Source organism: Pseudophryne corroboree, chromosome 4 (genome assembly GCF_028390025.1).
Source record: "Pseudophryne corroboree isolate aPseCor3 chromosome 4, aPseCor3.hap2, whole genome shotgun sequence".
NCBI classification, from domain to species: domain Eukaryota; kingdom Metazoa; phylum Chordata; class Amphibia; order Anura; family Myobatrachidae; genus Pseudophryne; species Pseudophryne corroboree.
In genome coordinates this window covers 360,068,742-360,089,134 of record NC_086447.1, presented here as the reverse complement: position 1 = coordinate 360,089,134, position 20,393 = coordinate 360,068,742, and the positions used below count along the sequence as shown (strand labels likewise).

General features: G+C 42.1%; 1 protein-coding gene across 1 annotated transcript in view; it reads right to left on the bottom strand.

The window, feature by feature from the left end:
* Nucleotides 1-6,472: 6,472 nt before the first annotated feature.
* Nucleotides 6,473-20,393, bottom strand: part of LOC134910911 (putative nuclease HARBI1) — a 68,505-nt gene continuing 54,584 nt past the window's right edge. Inside the window, exons 6-7 of the mRNA XM_063919298.1 lie at nt 6,749-6,852; nt 6,473-6,668 (exon numbers count right to left, since the gene is read on the bottom strand). Of these exons, the coding sequence (XP_063775368.1) occupies nt 6,643-6,668; nt 6,749-6,852 (130 nt within the window). The 3' untranslated portion in view covers nt 6,473-6,642. The remainder of the gene's footprint in view (nt 6,669-6,748; nt 6,853-20,393) is intronic.

The following is a 20,393-nucleotide window of genomic DNA, read 5'->3' as shown; positions in this document are numbered from 1 at the left end:
GGGATTTACTGGTCAGTGGATTGCTTCCGCTGTCACCCAAAGTTTTTGAACTTGTCACTGACTTATTATGAATGCGCTGCAGGTGACGTATAAGGGAGGATGTTCCGAGGTGGTTAACGTCCTTACCCCTACTTATTACAGCTTGACAAAGGGAACACACGGCTTGACACCTGTTGTCCGCATTTCTGGTGAAATACCTCCACACCGAAGAGCTGATTTTTTTGGTATTTTCACCTGGCATGTCAACGGCCATATTCCTCCCACGGACAACAGGTGTCTCCCCGGGTGCCTGACTTAAACAAACCACCTCACCATCAGAATCCTCCTGGTCAATTTCCTCCCCAGCGCCAGCAACACCCATATCCTCCTCATCCTGGTGTACTTCAACACTGACATCTTCAATCTGACTATCAGGAACTGGACTGCGGGTGCTCCTTCCAGCACTTGCAGGGGGCGTGCAAATGGTGGAAGGCGCATGCTCTTCACGTCCAGTGTTGGGAAGGTCAGGCATCGCAACCGACACAATTGGACTCTCCTTGTGGATTTGGGATTTCAAAGAACGCACAGTTCTTTGCGGTGCTTTTGCCAGCTTGAGTCTTTTCAGTTTTCTAGCGAGAGGCTGAGTGCTTCCATCCTCATGTGAAGCTGAACCACTAGCCATGAACATAGGCCAGGGCCTCAGCCGTTCCTTGCCACTCCGTGTGGTAAATGGCATATTGGCAAGTTTACGCTTCTCCTCCGACAATTTTATTTTAGGTTTTGGAGTCCTTTTTTTACTGATATTTGGTGTTTTGGTTTTGACATGCTCTGTACTATGCCATTGGGCATCGGCCTTGGCAGACGACGTTGCTGGCATTTCATCGTCTCGGCCATGACTAGTGGCAGCAGCTTCAGCACGAGGTGGAAGTGGATCTTGATCTTTCCCTAATTTTGGAACCTCAACATTTTTGTTCTCCATATTTTAATAGGCACAACTAAAAGGCACCTCAGGTAAACAATGGAGATGGATGGATTGGATACTAGTATACAATTATGGACGGGCTGCCGAGTGCCGACACAGAGGTAGCCACAGCCGTGAACTACCGCACTGTACTGTGTCTGCTGCTAATATATAGACTGGTTGATAAAGAGATAGTATACTCGTAACTAGTATGTATGTATAAAGAAAGAAAAAAAAACCACGGTTAGGTCACTGGTATATACAATTATGGACGGGCTGCGGAGTGCCGACACAGAGGTAGCCACAGCCGTGAACTACCGCACTGTACTGTGTCTGCTGCTAATATATAGACTGGTTGATAAAGAGATAGTATACTCGTAACTAGTATGTATGTATAAAGAAAGAAAAAAAAACCACGGTTAGGTGGTATATACAATTATGGACGGGCTGCCGAGTGCCGACACAGAGGTAGCCACAGCCGTGAACTACCGCACTGTACTGTGTCTGCTGCTAATATATAGACTGGTTGATAAAGAGATAGTATACTCGTAACTAGTATGTATGTATAAAGAAAGAAAAAAAAAACCACGGTTAGGTGGTATATACAATTATGGACGGGCTGCCGAGTGCCGACACAGAGGTAGCCACAGCCGTGAACTACCGCACTGTACTGTGTCTGCTGCTAATATATAGACTGGTTGATAAAGAGATAGTATACTCGTAACTAGTATGTATGTATAAAGAAAGAAAAAAAAACCACGGTTAGGTCACTGGTATATACAATTATGGACGGGCTGCCGAGTGCCGACACAGAGGTAGCCACAGCCGTGAACTACCGCACTGTACTGTGTCTGCTGCTAATATATAGACTGGTTGATAAAGAGATAGTATACTCGTAACTAGTATGTATGTATAAAGAAAGAAAAAAAAACCACGGTTAGGTGGTATATACAATTATGGACGGGCTGCCGAGTGCCGACACAGAGGTAGCCACAGCCGTGAACTACCGCACTGTACTGTGTCTGCTGCTAATATATAGACTGGTTGATAAAGAGATAGTATACTCGTAACTAGTATGTATGTATAAAGAAAGAAAAAAAAACCACGGTTAGGTCACTGGTATATACAATTATGGACGGGCTGCCGAGTGCCGACACAGAGGTAGCCACAGCCGTGAACTACCGCACTGTACTGTGTCTGCTGCTAATATATAGACTGGTTGATAAAGAGATAGTATACTCGTAACTAGTATGTATGTATAAAGAAAGAAAAAAAAAACACGGTTAGGTCACTGGTATATACAATTATGGACGGGCTGCCGAGTGCCGACACAGAGGTAGCCACAGCCGTGAACTACCGCACTGTACTGTGTCTGCTGCTAATATATAGACTGGTTGATAAAGAGATAGTATACTCGTAACTAGTATGTATGTATAAAGAAAGAAAAAAAAACCACGGTTAGGTGGTATATACAATTATGGACGGGCTGCCGAGTGCCGACACAGAGGTAGCCACAGCCGTGAACTACCGCACTGTACTGTGTCTGCTGCTAATATATAGACTGGTTGATAAAGAGATAGTATACTCGTAACTAGTATGTATGTATAAAGAAAGAAAAAAAAAACCACGGTTAGGTGGTATATACAATTATGGACGGGCTGCCGAGTGCCGACACAGAGGTAGCCACAGCCGTGAACTACCGCACTGTACTGTGTCTGCTGCTAATATATAGACTGGTTGATAAAGAGATAGTATACTCGTAACTAGTATGTATGTATAAAGAAAGAAAAAAAAACCACGGTTAGGTCACTGGTATATACAATTATGGACGGGCTGCCGAGTGCCGACACAGAGGTAGCCACAGCCGTGAACTACCGCACTGTACTGTGTCTGCTGCTAATATATAGACTGGTTGATAAAGAGATAGTATACTCGTAACTAGTATGTATGTATAAAGAAAGAAAAAAAAACCACGGTTAGGTGGTATATACAATTATGGACGGGCTGCCGAGTGCCGACACAGAGGTAGCCACAGCCGTGAACTACCGCACTGTACTGTGTCTGCTGCTAATATATAGACTGGTTGATAAAGAGATAGTATACTCGTAACTAGTATGTATGTATAAAGAAAGAAAAAAAAACCACGGTTAGGTCACTGGTATATACAATTATGGACGGGCTGCCGAGTGCCGACACAGAGGTAGCCACAGCCGTGAACTACCGCACTGTACTGTGTCTGCTGCTAATATATAGACTGGTTGATAAAGAGATAGTATACTCGTAACTAGTATGTATGTATAAAGAAAGAAAAAAAAACCACGGTTAGGTCACTGGTATATACAATTATGGACGGGCTGCCGAGTGCCGACACAGAGGTAGCCACAGCCGTGAACTACCGCACTGTACTGTGTCTGCTGCTAATATAGACTGGTTGATAAAGAGATAGTATACTACTAATATTATATACTGGTGGTCAGGTCACTGGTCACTAGTCACACTGGCAGTGGCACTCCTGCAGCAAAAGTGTGCACTGTTTAATTTTAATATAATATTATGTACTCCTGGCTCCTGCTATAACCTATAACTGGCACTGCAGTAGTGCTCCCCAGTCTCCCCCACAATTATAAGCTGTGTGAGCTGAGCAGTCAGACAGATATATAATATATATAGATGATGCAGCACACTGGCCTGAGCCTGAGCAGTGCACACAGATATGGTATGTATGTGACTGAGTCACTGTGTGCTGTGTATCGCTTTTTTCAGGCAGAGAACGGATTATAAATAAAAGTGGTGGTCACTGGTCACTATCAGCAAAACTCTGCACTGTACACTACTGAGTACTCCTAATGCTCCCCAAAATTAGTAAATCAAGTGTCTAAACGGAGAGGACGCCAGCCACGTCCTCTCCCTATCAATCTCAATGCACGTGTGAAAATGGCGGCGACGCGCGGCTCCTTATATAGAATCCGAGTCTCGCGATAGAATCCGAGCCTCGCGAGAATCCGACAGCGTCATGATGACGTTCGGGCGCGCTCGGGTTAACCGAGCAAGGCGGGAAGATCCGAGTCGCTCGGACTCGTGAAAAAAAACATGAAGTTCTGGCGGGTTCGGATTCAGAGAAACCGAACCCGCTCATCTCTAGAGCTTACATGGGTGCTGGGCCGGACCGAGACCAAATTTTTTGGTAAGTGAATAACTCCACACAGGACCATGGGGGTCATTCCGATTTGTTGCAAACTGCGCATGCGCAAGGCACGCAGGGCGCATGCGCTTAGTTATTTAACTAAAAACTTAGCAGATTTGCTGTGGATTCTGAGGCGCTTTTCAGTCGCACTGCTGATCGGTGAATGATTGACAGGAAAGGGGTGTTTCTGGGTGGTAACTCAGCGTTTTCCCGGCGTTTGCAAAAAAACGCATACGTGTCAGGGAAAAACGCGGGAGTGTCTGGAGAAACGGGGGAGTGGCTGGCCGACAGGGCGTGTTTGTGACGTCAAACCAGGAACTAAACGGACTGAGCTGTTCGCAATCTGTGAGTAGGTCCGGAGCTACTCAGAAACTGCTAAGAATTATTTATTAGCAGATCTGCTAATTTTTCGTTCGCAATTCTGCTAAGCTAAGATACACTCCCAGAGGGCGGCGGCTTAGCGTGTGCAATGCTGCTAAAAGCAGCTAGCGAGCGATCAACTCGGAATGAGGGACCATGGTGGGAATCGAACCCATGACCTCAGTGCTGTGAGGCAGTAATGCTAACCATTACACCATCCGTACTGCCCTAAATCATGCCCACCATAGTAGTGCCCCTTACACATTATGAACACCATAGTAGTGCCCTGTCAGGATTTTAAAGATTGGAATGCCGGCATTGGTATTGCGGCCTCTAGCATCCCGTCTGCCGGTCACACATAGCGACCCCAACAGCACATAGAACAAATGGGAAATGTAAAAATATTTATTTTAAATAAATACCATTGCAAGTACTTACCGTATGGCAACAATATTTCTAGGAATGTGGTTAAATAAAAAAAGTATTGGAATATACATTTGGAAATTTAGAGAATAGAAATAGTTGTAACTAGAATACTGTATACTGAAAATGTATTATGGAAATTGAATGAATAATATAACAATAGCAAAATATGTAAAAAGGAAATCAGGTTAGCAAAGATTAAAGCTGAAAAACTAATTGCCAAAGATAATAAATGTAATCAAATGTTTTTCATGTGCATAATGGCAAGAGCAGAAGGTAGGGGCCAGTTTCCTCCTGCATTATACTTCCAAAGCGTTATATCTTAGGGCTGTTTTTCTATAATTTTTTCCCATTGTATCTGATGATTGCAAACTAAGGGCTCAATTCTGAGTTGATCGCAGCAGCAAATATTTTAGCAGTTGGGCAAAACCATGTGCACTGCAGGGGGGACAGATATAACATGTGCAGAGAGAGTTAGATTTGGGTGGGGTGTGTTCAAACTGAAATCTAAATTGCAGTGTAAAAATAAAGCAGCCAGTATTTACCCTGCACAGAAACAAAATAACCCACCCAAATCTAACTCTCTCTGCAAATGTTATATCTGCTCCCCCTGCAGTGCACATGGTTTTGCCCAATTGCTAACAAACTTGCTGCTGCGATCAACTCAGAATTACCCCCTAAAGACCTACAGTATGTGAAAGAAAGAAACATCCGTCTGTTGGTTTCTAATGACATGTAAGACATGTAAGGGAGAGTGGGGTAAGATGGGCCAGTGGACAAGTTGACCCACTGTAATCCTTTGCCACTTTTATTCTATGTCAATCAATACGTTTACTCTAAGACTCAGTATTTCTGATTTCATTAAAATATACAAATACTGTTTATTGGTGCATATACAGTAAGTTATGTTAACATAACAGCATTCAGTTTAAAAGAATGATACGCAAACTGGAATCAATACTCAGCTTGTATGTAAAAGTTCTTGGATCTGTCCTTCATATCTTCAGTCAGCTGAGCGAGATCTATCACCACTTCTAACGCAAGGAAGCCGCTGTGTAATACCATATAGCTTATATGCAAATGCAGCAGAAGACATCTAATTGCTTCCTTGATCCACTAGTGCGTCTCAAGATACATCATAGGATCACACTGCGTGACTATCGGTCATCTGAGTAACCTTCCGGTTACCCAGGATGACCGTCTCTGATCCGCTGCTGAAGTCAGTAAATCTGCGTTGCTTGAAGAGCGAAAGTGGAGAGAGAAAAAGTACAAATCACTTAGCACCTAACACATTTTTTAAACTGAAACTGATTGGTTAGTACTTTATCTCTGTCCAATAGTCTCTTTCCAAGTTTTGAGAAATCTCTCCCAAAGTGATTTGCTAAACAAGCTACCTCAACCTGATTTTCCCTGCAACGTTGATGGGTGGAATATTGAATAGTCACTGAAATAGCGAACAGACAATGTATAAAAATTGTTTCATTGTTGAATGCCAAACTTTATTTGGTTGGTTTTATATTGTTTAACGTTTCCTTTAGGAAAAGAAATAAGACTATTAGAAAAAGGAAAAGGCACTACTGTATTTTTTTTTTAATTACGCTCATATTTACACTTGAAAAAGTCAATTGTTTCATCTACCCCCAAATGGCTCAATTTACCCATTGACTTGGATACATTTTCTCCTAATCCGGGATTAAGCAAATCCACAAGACTATTTTTTTGAGAAGTCGCATTTTCACAGCCCTTTGTCATGGATGCATTCTGAAATAAAGGTAGATGTTTTCATTATAATTCTGTCTCATGCCTTGGGGACAACATAAGTAAAAACGGGCTCATCTTACCCAACTCTCTCCTATACAGCAGGGTAAAGATGACTTTGTATTTCATCCTATGCACGCAACTAGCTTCTGGGCCAAAACATGGAAATGGATTGACATCCTTTGCCCTGGAAAGAGACGTTATTCATCTTTAAAAAATGCTTACTTCATCACACGCAGCCGCTCTGATAGAAAATACGGCTTCCCTAGTTTCGGTGACCACGTACTAATTGTGGTGCGATTGCAATTAGAGCGTTGTCGCAGTTGGTGGGCAGCGGTTAGCATGCTGGGCGGCCTTGCCCTGAAATGGGTGGCCCTCAGCATGTGAAAGCAGAATTTTTGCAGAATTTGCAATCCGTACTGAATAGGGTCCTAAATTAAGTTCCTCCTGGTTGGCTGTGGACTACAATACACATAAACAGCAATGTTTGAATAATTCATAGATTTCTTTAGGAGATTAAAGTCTGGGCTGTTACTCACTGGGCCACTCCAGGGCACTATTTTTTTTTTCTTTTTGAATTTTAACCACATGAATGTGGCATTTAGATACTTTAAGCAAAGAAGCATCTCCATAGTAGGATGCTGTCCTATGCTCCACAGTTACGTGTTAGAGTGATGTCGGGATGAAATGCAGTGCTGGATATGAGCTGGATATAACCTCTAGCCTTGATGCCAGAAAGACCAATCTGGATCACTTCAATCTATAGCATTTTCCTCTATTTGGTAAGCGGTTCTGATGCAGGCTTTGTGAAAAACTCCTTCAAACTCAAGATTTTATTTGTATTACTTTAACAATGATATCCTTTTTGTCACTCCCCCATACAGATTTGTGGAGTGTCCAGGATATAATTAATTTCTCATAGACAATTTCTCCCATCTCTGCCATGGGGGACTTTAACTTTGTCAGAGATGATAGAGGCTTCTCTATGCCTCCTTAACAAGTACAGTAAGTATATTCTTTTCATATCTTTATAACGTATTTGACAATAATTCAGCAGGCAATGAAAGTTCCTTAAATCTTTTTAAATACTTATGCAGAGTGATGCTTTCAGCAACCATTTCTCTGAATTTAATTGAATGTTCTTTAACCTTAAGTGAATGTGTTACTTAGACTGTTACTTAGACATTCACCAACTATTTAACTGCTCACGAAGGCTGGGTACACACTTACCCGACCTGTCTGCAGACCACCGTATCTGTCAAACGAGCAGCCTATTCTGGTAAGCCTGCACACTTACCAATCAACTGTTTGAGGTGTCTATGAAGACATAGCAACTACATATATCCAATGTGTATGGCCGAGGCCAAAACACACCAGGGGAAAGAAAATTCCTTTGTTAGGAGCACTCTTTTCTGATTAATGATGTGATTACAAATTTTAAAACTTAACTTTTATTCTTTCAACTTTTCTTTAAAATGTGGGGTAAATACTTCATAATATTTCAACCCTTTTAGAATAATAATAATAATAATAATAATAATAGACTTTGAATTCGTCCTTGTGGTGAAAATATCTGTAGGAGGCCTATCCTTTATCACCTGGATTAGTACCTCAACTATAATATTAGACCAATAATTTGTCCCTGTTGCACAGACAGCAAAGACATACAGTAGCAACTGGAAAAGCAATTACTGGTAGCCACCTTAACTTCTGGGAGTTTCATGACAGTGTTGTGGGCATGTGTAAAAAGCTCCATGGATTCTGACTTGTGCATATATAGAGAGAAAGCCTTTTTCAGACAAATTGGCAAGACTATTGATGAGAGTTGGGCCGATGCAAAATCAATAGGTGGTGCGTGTTTCCGCTTGCACACGCACAAACTCCAGCATTATATTAGTTGAACGATTACCCACATTAGCATAAAGTAGTAAAACAGACTTCCCCATCTGCCCACAACTATAGTCACTACGTGTGTGACTCAGAAATTGCCCCAGAGAGGTGTATTTATCCTTAAAACAACTGAAACAATTACATTTTACACAAGTAGACTGCAGACAATTGTTTGGACCTCTAAGAACAACAACTGATTGCACCAGAGATTATGTCTGTGTAGGTTAGAAACATGGTAAACCTAGCATATAGCACGTGTGCAGAGGGGAATTTGCATACTGTTGCATGTGTCTGTCCTATTCTGAACTGGATGGAACTCATTTAGGTTTGTCTTTCAGTGTAATGGGCATTTGGGGGCAGGAACTGGGCAGCAGAACTACTCTGATTTGTGAGTGTCATGGGTGTATAGCTTGTGTTCAATGCAAACAGGGAAGGGAAGCCTGTATCTGCTGGATCACAAGCGCCTAGCTTGGAGCTGGTGCAAGTACAGAGACTAATTATAATGCATACAATGCTTGGATTAAAATCAGTGGTTGTCCCTGCGCCCTGCTTGCTGATGCACGGATCCTTGCATTAGTTGTACGGAATCTCTTATTAGTATAAGGTAGTAAATCAGTCTTCTGCAAATACAGCCACTTTGTGGCCTACTCAGAATATCCCCAGTGAATAGAATGGGCAAAATTGTACAATACTGCCCAGGAAGCACGTCAGTGTTCAGTACTGTAGTTCCTAAATCTCCTCAACCTCACTCCTTCCCCGGCAGACCCTTGTCTAGGTTGGTTTTGGATTAATCCAGGGCTACAAACTTAAAAAGGACAGGCAGTATATTTATAGGACTGTAGTATAGTTTAAAATATCAATTCAAGATAGGCCAGACTGAACAAAAGTAAGCAAAAGTGTGTGCACACGTACCGATGTGTACAGAGATGTGTGCTGAGCGATTTAGCACAGAACGCTCAGCACACAGCGCGATGTGTGTGGAGCGAGAGGGGTGGCCAGGAAGGGGGGAAGGGTTCGTGACGTTCCCTTTACCTAGTGGTGAAGTGAGCAATCTAACTAGATTTGGCCTGCATGTAGGCCAATCTAGAACCGGCGATAGCGACGCGCAGGGCTGCACATCGCTATCACTATGGGACATACCCACGGAGAAATCCGTGCTTAATTTCTAAGCAAGATTGCTTAGAAATGAAGCATACATTTCTCCGTGTGCATACATCTCCTCTTAACAGTGAACTTCCATTATGTCCTAAAGTTTTTCACATTTTCTCAGGGTACAGATTGCTGTGCAAGGGTTTCTTACGTTTGTTTAGATCTGAAGAGTCATGATCAGTGCTGTGTGGATTTGAAATAGTTTTAGAACTTGAAATAAGTCAATGGTTAGGATTTACACGGGCATCATTTATAAACTTTTGAAATAATCAGTGTCCATTTTACTGTTGACTCCAGCATGTAAATTGCTTACATTTCACAGGTTACCTATAAACTGAAGCCTGGTGAAAAAGTTGGCATACAGATATGTAAACTCCTTGACCTAGTACTGGGTAACAAGGAAAAATAAAGTGTTGCCAAAATAGAGTAACCAAAACAATGCAAAAAAAATACTTTCCTAAACTTGTATGGAGGAGGCAAAACTTTAGATATAATAAAATAATCACTCTATTATATATATATATATATATATATATATATATATATATATATATATATATATATATATATAAAAAAGCTAATATATATTTTGCATTGACTGTAAAGTTTTTCTAGTAAGAAATGTGGTAAAAAAATTGTAATACTTAAAAATATTATATACTTGGGCAAATCTGTGGAAAAATAAAAGTAAATAAAACACAACAGGGAATACGTATTTGGAGCTTCAGAAGTATAATACATAGGAGACCGTTTATCATTAAATATTTGTGGGATATTGCCCCAAAACAACTGTTTTCATGGGGAATCCACAAATGTTTGCAATTCTCCAGATGGCGTCACCCTATAGTAGCCTATGGGCTTCTAATTTGCAATGCAGATTGTAATAAGTATGCCCCATAATCCTGAATTACGTCATACAGTAGTCTAAAAGGAAGTCAAGTATGAACGTTTAAAGTATGATAGGTCCATATTTACTGTACTCCTTGGGCTAATGCTACTATGTGTTTCCTTTTTTTTCAATGATATTTTATCTGGCCAAGAAAAGCTTTGAAAATATCATTCTCCTGTCTTCCTGGAACTCCAATGAACTCAGAGGCTATCTATCTAGGTTTTTTTTGCCAGGAGGCTTGATGATGAGCCCCCTATATTTGTGGGAAGGAGTGTCAAGCAATAATTTGACAGTGACACCTATTTGCACATGACCTTGGAAGAGAAAATAGTAAGTGTGTCACTATGCCTCTACATATTATAGACTTGGCACCAGACATTACTCTGGTTATAGGCTGACTGAACATTAGATACAGTATGGCTCTACATAGGAAACTAGACTTGGCACAAGTTGACATTACAGCAAATATGATTTTCCATATTTTACTTGCCCCAGATATAAATCTCAAAACCGTTTCTGCATATGATATGTTTTTTATTATTATTATTATTATTATTATTATTATTATTATTATTATTATTATAGTCTGATTGTTTATATAATGCTTAGCATCAGGAAAGACACTTTTGAACCTTTATGGTTCTGCATTTTAAACTTCACGTCAAATATACAGTAGCGTGTATATATTGATGTTGACATTATATATGGCTTTATGCATTTAGTTTGGAAATAGGTATTGATCTGCATTGTAGACATGACAACAGGTATATTATACTGAGCAGTAGGTACCTAATTTAGGTACCTAATTTAGGGGCATATATATTAATCTAATTCCTCACAAAAATAATGTGAAAATGGACTCACTTAGGGGCATGCTTGTTTGAAAGAGTGGAGTTTAATCTTCCAAACATTGTGCCCCTTAGTACGGTGGCTACTTTCTGGTGACCACCAGATAATAACACCCTACACTTCAAAAAATGTTAGGAAATACTGAGATGAGGGGGCTCTAATGTCCATATCTCCACCATCCTAACATCAGTTGGCCACGTCACTTAATTCAGTAGACTGAGCATTTTTCAAAATGATATGCAGCTGTCTAGAAATGCATAGGTCCTCTCTCCGAAAGGATTCCAGCAGCAACAGAATAGAAGATGGACTCCACTAGTGCTCTGAAGTACTGTGTAGATAGTATACCAGTGCTTCTAAAACTGTGTCACAAGTTGATCCCTGGTGGGTTACGCACAATGGGCTTGATTCAGATGCTGTTGCAACTTCGATGCAGTCGTAACCCAAGTAGCAGCTTCATATGGCCCATGTGGTGAGCTGCTTGCTCCTCCTTCCCCCACTGCCCTGGCCAGTCCACTTTTGGCCATTTCTCAAGCAGTTCTATTTTCGCCTCCTGTTTTAAAAGCTTGGGGGCTTATTATATGCTGCACCACTCCTCCTGGATCGCAAAATATAAATTAATTTGAGTGTTCCCCCTTGCGGTCATCTGATATTTTGGGCGGATTTTCTTCATGTGCACCCATTGCCATGGGGGAACGTCCTTTTCCTCCCCATTGCCTGTTGTTTCACCTGGCAGACAATCTATCCAGCACCGATTATCTTTTGGAGCGCTTCTAGTGCTGCTGGCATGCCCCATGTTTCTACCCTTGCTACCTTGCCCCTCTTTCCCTCTTCTTTTTTTCATGTTTCTCATTCAACTCCATTCCTAAGTGCCATTAGTGTATGGCCCTGCATATACCAGCATTTTTCCATAGCCCATTGCAGTTTTGCCAGCCCCACCTCCTCCTTTACATTGCACTCCTCTTAGACTGGCTCCCCCATTGCAGGTTGCCCCTCACCCACTCCACAACTTCTAGCCCTTACTGCTTCTGGACATGCTTCTCCTGACATTCTGCCTTTGCCTGTTTTACCTCTTGTTGTTTGCGAGTTCACAGGTTCTTACTGTTGTCAGTGGATCAGCAGGTCAAGATGGGGTACACGCACCACCGATTGAGGGGCATTCAGCAGTGGACACACCATGCTTCAAGACCTCTATGTTGAGTCATGATGCAGTAGGTACACGGCTCTGTGGAAATTTCAGGAGTTTACAGTGTTGACTTGGCAGTTCCCTCCAAGTCCAGAGGTAATAAGATTGTGGGCGCAGTGTTGAGCAGTGCACCTCTATCTAGTGATGACAGGGACTCTTCTAGGTCATCTGGTAGGCAGCTTAAGTTTATGCATTATTTAGCAGCAGTTTAAAGGAAAGCATAGTGGCTCAAAATGGTCTAGTGCTGCAGCTAGTGTGGGGTGATCGAAAGCGCCGTGGGATACCGTATGGTCCAGTGTTCCAGTATGGTCATTATGAAAGGGTATTAGAGCTAAGATCAGGCATCATATCCATAATTGGCAGTACTGTATGTGGATAAATTTGCAATTATGAATGAGACTAAGACCTTAGATGTTTCAAGAGCTTCTGGTATGTTTGTGTTTATGCATATTACCTGCAGGAGGTGCGGTTAAGATGCCGACTGTTGTTATCCCGGCAGTCGGAATACCGATGCCAGAATCCCATCAGAATGTCAATGCTGGAATCACGACAATGTCAGGAGACCGACGCCAGAACCCCGACAGTCGGCATCCTAACTGTAAGTATAGCGGGTGGGTAAGGGTTAGGGCTGGTGGGGGTTAGGCTGCGTGTAGGGGGGGTTAGGGTTAGGCACTAAGGGGGAGGTTAGGCTTAGGCTGTGGGAAGGGAGGGTTAGGGGGAAGGGAATAATATAATTACCTCTACCCTATTGGGATGTCAAAGATCGGGATGCTGGCATCGGTATTGTGACCATTGGCATCCCGTCCGCCAGTCAGTCATACTGAACCCACCTGCACACTAGGCCAGGTGAATATTTAAATGTCTTAAAAATACATACACCTGATCCACGACATATATGTGGTTTCTAAAGGTGGTGCTTAACATCAGTATGATGGGCTGTTTTGCCAAAAACAGAAAGTATGAAGGAGCTTGAGTTTTGGCTTTAAGGATGTTGAGGTCTGGCTTGAGATTATGCAGCATCATAGAGCCCAGGCGGAGGACTTGTAGGGTAAGAAGGCAGCTCTTTCTTGCCAGACCATGTTTCTTGGGGCTGGCAGAGGTAAGTGTTAAGCATTTAATCATGCACAATGAATAAAGGGATGGGGTGAAGGTAACGTCACTCCTGCATGTTGTGCAGAGGTAGGCATAGGCACCCAGGTAATGAGTGTAGAAGGCTCAGTGGTCAGTAAGCTGAAAGGGGTAAGTCTCAGGGTGGAGCTATTTCCCCAATTAAATTGCAGATTTTAGAGTGTTGGATAAGCAGCGATCCTCTTTTGGAGGAGGCAGACTTTTTGTTGTGGGGTTTTTTAGGGCTTGTTATCCTATTTCTCACCAATGTTGGTACAAGCTAAGGGGAACCTCAAGTTGGCAAGAGATTTTCCACCTGTTGTTAGGGACAAGGTGGTGGCTGAAGCATATCTTGGTGCTTTTGTGTACCATTTGGGAGTGGGGCATTCCTGGCCACGACACCTATAGAGTGGGAATAGTGAGCCCTGCAAGCCACCGAGCCCGCAGCGTGGCGAGTGCAGCGAGCCCGCAAAGGGACTCTTAGCGCTCACCCCAGTGCCGGCATTCTGGCAGGTGAGATGCTGCTATTGGGATACTGACAGCCAGCATCCCGTCTGCCGGCAAATCATATGTAATCAGAAAGAAGTCAAATTTGACTGAGACGAGCGCTCTTATTTTCTGTAATATCTCCCATGGCAAGAAACTAGGACTCATATGAAAGCTACCTTGAATCTGGTTTCCTTGTTTTTTCAAGTTTATTTTCTGAAACCAATGCAATATAATCTGTTGTCCATATTTTGTAATATTCCTTTTCCTCTAACCAAAAACCTTGGAAATATACAGCACATAAAAAAAACATTTTACTAGTATATTCCCTATGTCTCTTGTGGCACTCACAAGCCCCTGAGATCAAAGCTACATACAGTGCCTATGTGTAAATACGTGTGAAATATTAATATTTGGGTGGGAAACATAAAGACTTTCTTGAGATCTTTACTAGTGGCAGCAAAATTTTGCATTTGGCCTGAGTGACCGAAGTGTGCCTCGTATGCAAGAGTGGTTAAGTGAGTTTTGTGTCATTGTACATGGTAGAGTGATGCTTTGCTACTGTGCAGGGCCGGTTGGAGCGCTTGCAGAGCCCCGGGCAGGCAATGGGGGCGTGGCTTCATACAGGGGGCGTGGTCAGTTACGCCCCCTGTACAGTATGAGAGCCGCTGAAATGATGTGCAGTGCGCGATGACGCGTCTAGTTCCCTTCGTGGAAAGGACCTTTGCTGTGCGGTGCGCGATGACGTCATCACGCACCGCACAGTAAAGGTCCTCTCCATGAAGGGAAACTAGACGCTACGCGTCTAGTTCCCTTCACAGCGGGGGGCAGCGGGACAGACCGGGCAGCGGGGCGCACAGCAGCAGCGGATCTTGCCATGGTGCGGCGCCCTCCGGATGGCACCGGCGCCCTCCGGAAGGCGGCGCCCCGGGCAAAATTCCTGCTTGCTCGTGGCAAGATCCGCTACTGCTACTGTGCATGCACAAAAAGTCCTGGAAACCCACAAAACCAAGTGTCTGATGAATTGTGTACAACATTGGGGTTTATGATCAGGATGGAGACTTGGAGGTGTCTAAACTAAAGTCAACACAAAAACAGTTGAAGTGTTTACAATTTCCATCAAAATTGCACAGACTACTGAGCCATAAAGTGGGCATCTCATTGCTTGCACAGTGGAGCACAAAGGGAAGGCTGAGATTAGCATTTGCATATTTCCAGGGGCGGATCCAGAAGAAAATGAAAGGGGGTGCACCATGATAGGGGAACGGTAATAGTTATATTTACATGCACCTAAAGCACGTGTGCTCCCAGATAAGGGGTGTCGTATCACAGGGGGCGTGGCCTCACAGAATACGCCATCAGATAATGATTGGCTGTAGGAGCACATCCTGGTTTTTTGCCAATGTTTCACCCTGATGAAAAGGCTGATTTTTGCCTCGAAATGTTGGTCACCTGTTTCATTATTTATTTGAGCCTGGAAAGCACTCCAGCACAATATAATTATTAAAGTTTTTAGTTGGTGGTGGCAGGTGCAGCATACCTTGTTTTGAGACTCAGACTGCAGGACACGAACTGCCCATCTTTGATTAGCAGAAGCAGCCAGCTGGATCTCCAACAAGCAGCATAAGACTTCTGCAGGACAGCCCTGTCACAATCACACGGGCCGCATTCTCAAAGCTGAGGCTGAGTTTGACTGCAGCTAGCATGGTGGTAAAGGAAGTGGAGGAGGAAGCGCTGGGAAACTGTGCGGTGCAATGAGGGCTAATGAAGCCTTCTGTGCCATCATAAGTAACAGTCTTACTCGATGCTGGCATTTGAACCCCGCGCCTGGGCTGGACTCTGTCCGGCTGGCAGTGGGGTAGTTAGGTTGCGATGTGAGCAGGGGGAGGCTGGAGCTGCAGCTCCATCCTCCCCATTGGTTACCACACGGACTTGCTGTTAGAGCCGCGGCGGGTCCTAGTGCTTGCTGGCTCTTTTATCAAATCTGACTGACGGAAATAGCAGTAGTGCTGCTGCTGTTCTCCTTTTGAAAAAAAAAAGAAGTTCGCAAACGACAGGGGGGGGGGGCACGGGCCCGAGTGCCCTCCCCCTGGATCCGCCTATGCATATTTCTGCAAATTACATTCAGAGAGTGGCTGCATTACCAACCATCTCTGCTGAGACCCATTGTCCCTCCCTACCTGGTCTCCATCTTATGGAGGAGCAGGTACTATGCCAATTGAGGGGGAGTGGAATCTTGTTTGCACTTTGGTGGGTGCCATACCAATTTTATTTATTTAAATAACTTTTATGGCTGTGGCCGAGGTTGCACTAGTTTTTCTGACACGGTATATAATCCAGTATCAGCTTTATCAATGAATGAATGCTGGGACCTTTTTTTGCCAAACTTCTGTGTTCAAATCTTTATGTATTATTTATAATTTTTGGGTATTTAGTTAAGGTTGCTATTATACAGTAGGTTTGATGCAATATTAAAACCTTCATCCAGTTTCTTTGGAAAGTTTTCCCCCCAAAGTTGCTGTTTTGCTAGCTTTAAACTTCATCTAAAATATAAAACATATTTGCATATGAAATATGAAAGAAAAATGGGCTTGCTAGAGAAAATGTAAAAGCTTAACTCTCAACATTCCAAACATATAACATTAGCTCTATGTACCAAGTGCTGGTGGAGGAAACCTCAAATTAAATCCTCAAAAATATGAGCAGCTGTCTCATCTGGCAGTTTGAGATTTGACAGCACCCTGGATGAGGCAAGACTGACACCAATCCCATGCAATGTGCTGATTTCTCATACTGTACCTTATCTTCCTATTTGATTTCTCTTCTCCCTAATTACATCTGAATGGGAACACAAAACTAAAGGGAACCCTTCACAGTAAAATAATGAAATTCTAGCAGCAGAAAATTTTCTTTTTTCCCACCTCAGCTCCATAGAACTGTTCTTCTATATTTACCATAAATGCAGTAATAAAAGATGTTTGTACAATGAGAGATTTTTATAAGATTTATCATGTAATTGCCTCTCACTTTCTAGTGATGAGGGGGTCTCCAGGGATCAGCAAATCACTAATTCCAGTCGGAGAGTCTCAGTGCCAGGGTCATAAATCTGCAGGTTATTTCTTGTGCTGCTTAGACTGCCCTTGTTTTATTTTATAGCATAGAGAGCATTGGTTGGCTGCAGTGTGCAATGCCTCGGTGGCAGGGAAGAAGTTAATTTGTCCATCCTTTCCCCTGACTCTAATGTGTACTCTACTCATTGGAGGAGCTCCTTCTTTTTCATATATTTACAAAGCCCGGAGTGCTCATTTAATGAAGTGTGAGTCATTTTATGGGCTTTTAATTATGTTGCCATAATTAACATTATGACTATTACCCAACAGATACAGCAATCTAAATAAAAATCCACTTATATTTCAGTGGGTTGGCAAGGTGAGTCAGGAGTAGAACTGGGGAAGAGTGATATCATGCTTATGTCTTTAATCTATTGTAGGTTATCAGTGTCATTATATAAAGTCAACCTGAATGATTGAGGCAATGTTTTAGAATTCATAACCAGCAAGCTTTGGCATTACCCATATGTTGTAAACTCTTGAGCAGGGTTTCTTACCTATCTGCCTGTCTGTTAATACACAGTCTTATGGGCCCTACACACTGAAAGATTAAAGTGAACGATATGAACGTTCTCGTTCATTAATGAATGAGAACTCGTTCATATTGTTCAGTGTGGAGGCACCAGTGATGAACGATGCGCGGTTCACTCAGTTACCCACACACCCTTTACCCATCACACTGGTAAACAAATATTTTGTAACAGGGCTCCTCAGGTGGTATTTTGTATGTATTTTCTAAGCTAATTTAAAAAACTGACTTAGAATCTTTTTATCACCCATAGTTTTAATAATGCCTTTTTTAAGAATATATACATAACCCATTTCTACAGAGTTTAGGGAGTTTTTTTCTTCAATAAAATGCCATTGTTTTCATACTTACAGTATACTGTCGTTGGAAGATTAGCAAAAGTTAGGAAGGGTACAGAATAATAAACAGTTAAATCACATTCTGCTGGATGATGCACTTTGGACATGACAAGGAAAAGGAGGATGACTAAGCAAGTGACCCCTTACTAAGGGGTCTATTCATGAAACAGTGAAAAGTGTGGAGAAGTAAGACAGTGGAGAAGTTGCCCATGGAAACCAATCAGCTGCTCTGTATAAGTTTATAGAATGCACTTGATAAATGTTACATCAATGCTGATTGGTTGCCATTGGCAACTCCTCCACTGGCTCACTTCATTACCCTTTTCACTGCTTCATGAATAGACCTCTAAGAGGTCTATTTACTAAGCCTTGGATGGAGATAAAGTGAACGGCGATAAAGTACCAACCAACCAGCTCCTAACTGCCATGTCACAGGCTGTGTTTGAAAATTTACAGTTAGGAGCTGATTGGCTGGTAATCTAACTCCGTTCACTTTATCTCCATCCAAAACTTAGCAAATAGACCTCTAAGTCACCATTCCCAGCCAGTTGGTGGTCAGAGTTTGTTCCATAAACATACAGTATGAGAACATGAAACTCCTGCTGGATGTAATCAAATATGAAGACTACAGTACAAATGGAATATCTGTGCTGAATTAAAAGTCATTGCTCTTTTGCTTGGACTACAACTTGGTTTCACAAAGTACTGTTGTTTACTTTGTGAGTGGAAGAGCAGAGACCAGAGAAATCATTATACTCAGATAGAGTGGCCCAAGCGAACATTGCTCAACCCAGGAAAGAAGAATGTTGTTAGTACACCACCTGATCCGGAAAAAGTATATTTACAGCACCTACACTCAATATAAATTGGTCTTATGAAGATCTTTATAAAGCAAAGGAACAAAGTGGACTAGGATTTACATATAAAAATTTTCAGAGGATAAGTGATGCAAAGATCAAAGAAGGGATCTTTGTAAGACCTCAAATAAGAGAGCTGATTCAAGACGAGAGCTTCAATGGTCAGTTGAATCAAGCTGGAAAAGCTGCATGGGAGTCTTTTAAGAGTATTCTTAGAGAAACATAAAGCAGACAACTACGAAAAAATAATGGACAATCTTTTAAAATCTTACAGGATCACATGATGTAACATGTCTTTGAAAATCCATTTTTTGGGCTCACACCTGGATTTCTTCCTAGCAAATCTTGAAGCAGTCAGCGATGAACATGGTGTACGGTTCCACCAGGATATTTTTCCGTAATGGAAAAGCGGTATCAGGGCAGGTGGAGTCTTAAGTATGCTTGCTGACTATTGTTGGACCATTAAAGGGATGTTCCTGAGGCAAAAAACTGCAGAAATCATATACTTTTTCCAGTTAACAATGTAAGTACTGTATGTATTGTTAAAAAACTTAATATTGTAAAGTTTAATTGGGTGTCACTCAAAATCCTTATGTAATAGAGACATTCTAAAACAATGTCTGAATTCAGCACAAAAATACTATTAGTTTCAGTAAGAAAAATGTTGTTAACCAGTGTCATAGATACTCCATTGCAATTATCATAGGGGTAACTGGTCTATTCCACTAGACAGAACATGGAGTCCAATTCTGTCTGTGATCTATTGCTCCCACAGAGGGCCAATACAGACCCCCGAAGCCATTTAACTGGGTTAAATACTGTTAGTTTTTTACCTTATTGTCATAGCTTTTAATATTCATTCTTGTTATTTACTGCAGTATAGCCAATCCCTCACTATACCTGCTTTACATGTGGAAAAGATGTCCTTATGATACCCTAAGCAGTGAAGTGAAGCATCAGCTATATATTCCTGAATGGTCCTTGCTTTCCTGCACTGACCTGTTCTGTTCCCTCTGCACCTCTCATAACTCCAGAGTTGACATGTTTAAAGCAGAACTTGTGCTGTTAATGGAATGCCTTAACAGTCATATATTCCACTGTCCTCAGAGCGGCAGAGATTAAATATGGGATATCCTCAGCGAACAATTCATCCAAACTGCCTGAATTATATATAGTGACCAGATATCCTCTTAAACACTAGGGATTTTATTTTGCAGTGCTGTATTTAAATTTATGCAACCCTGTAGCAAGCATTTTTGTTCGTAGCACTGTAAAACTGAACAATTGCAACTTAGCAATATGTTTAAGTGATAGTTTTTAAAGGGACATTGGGGCAGATTT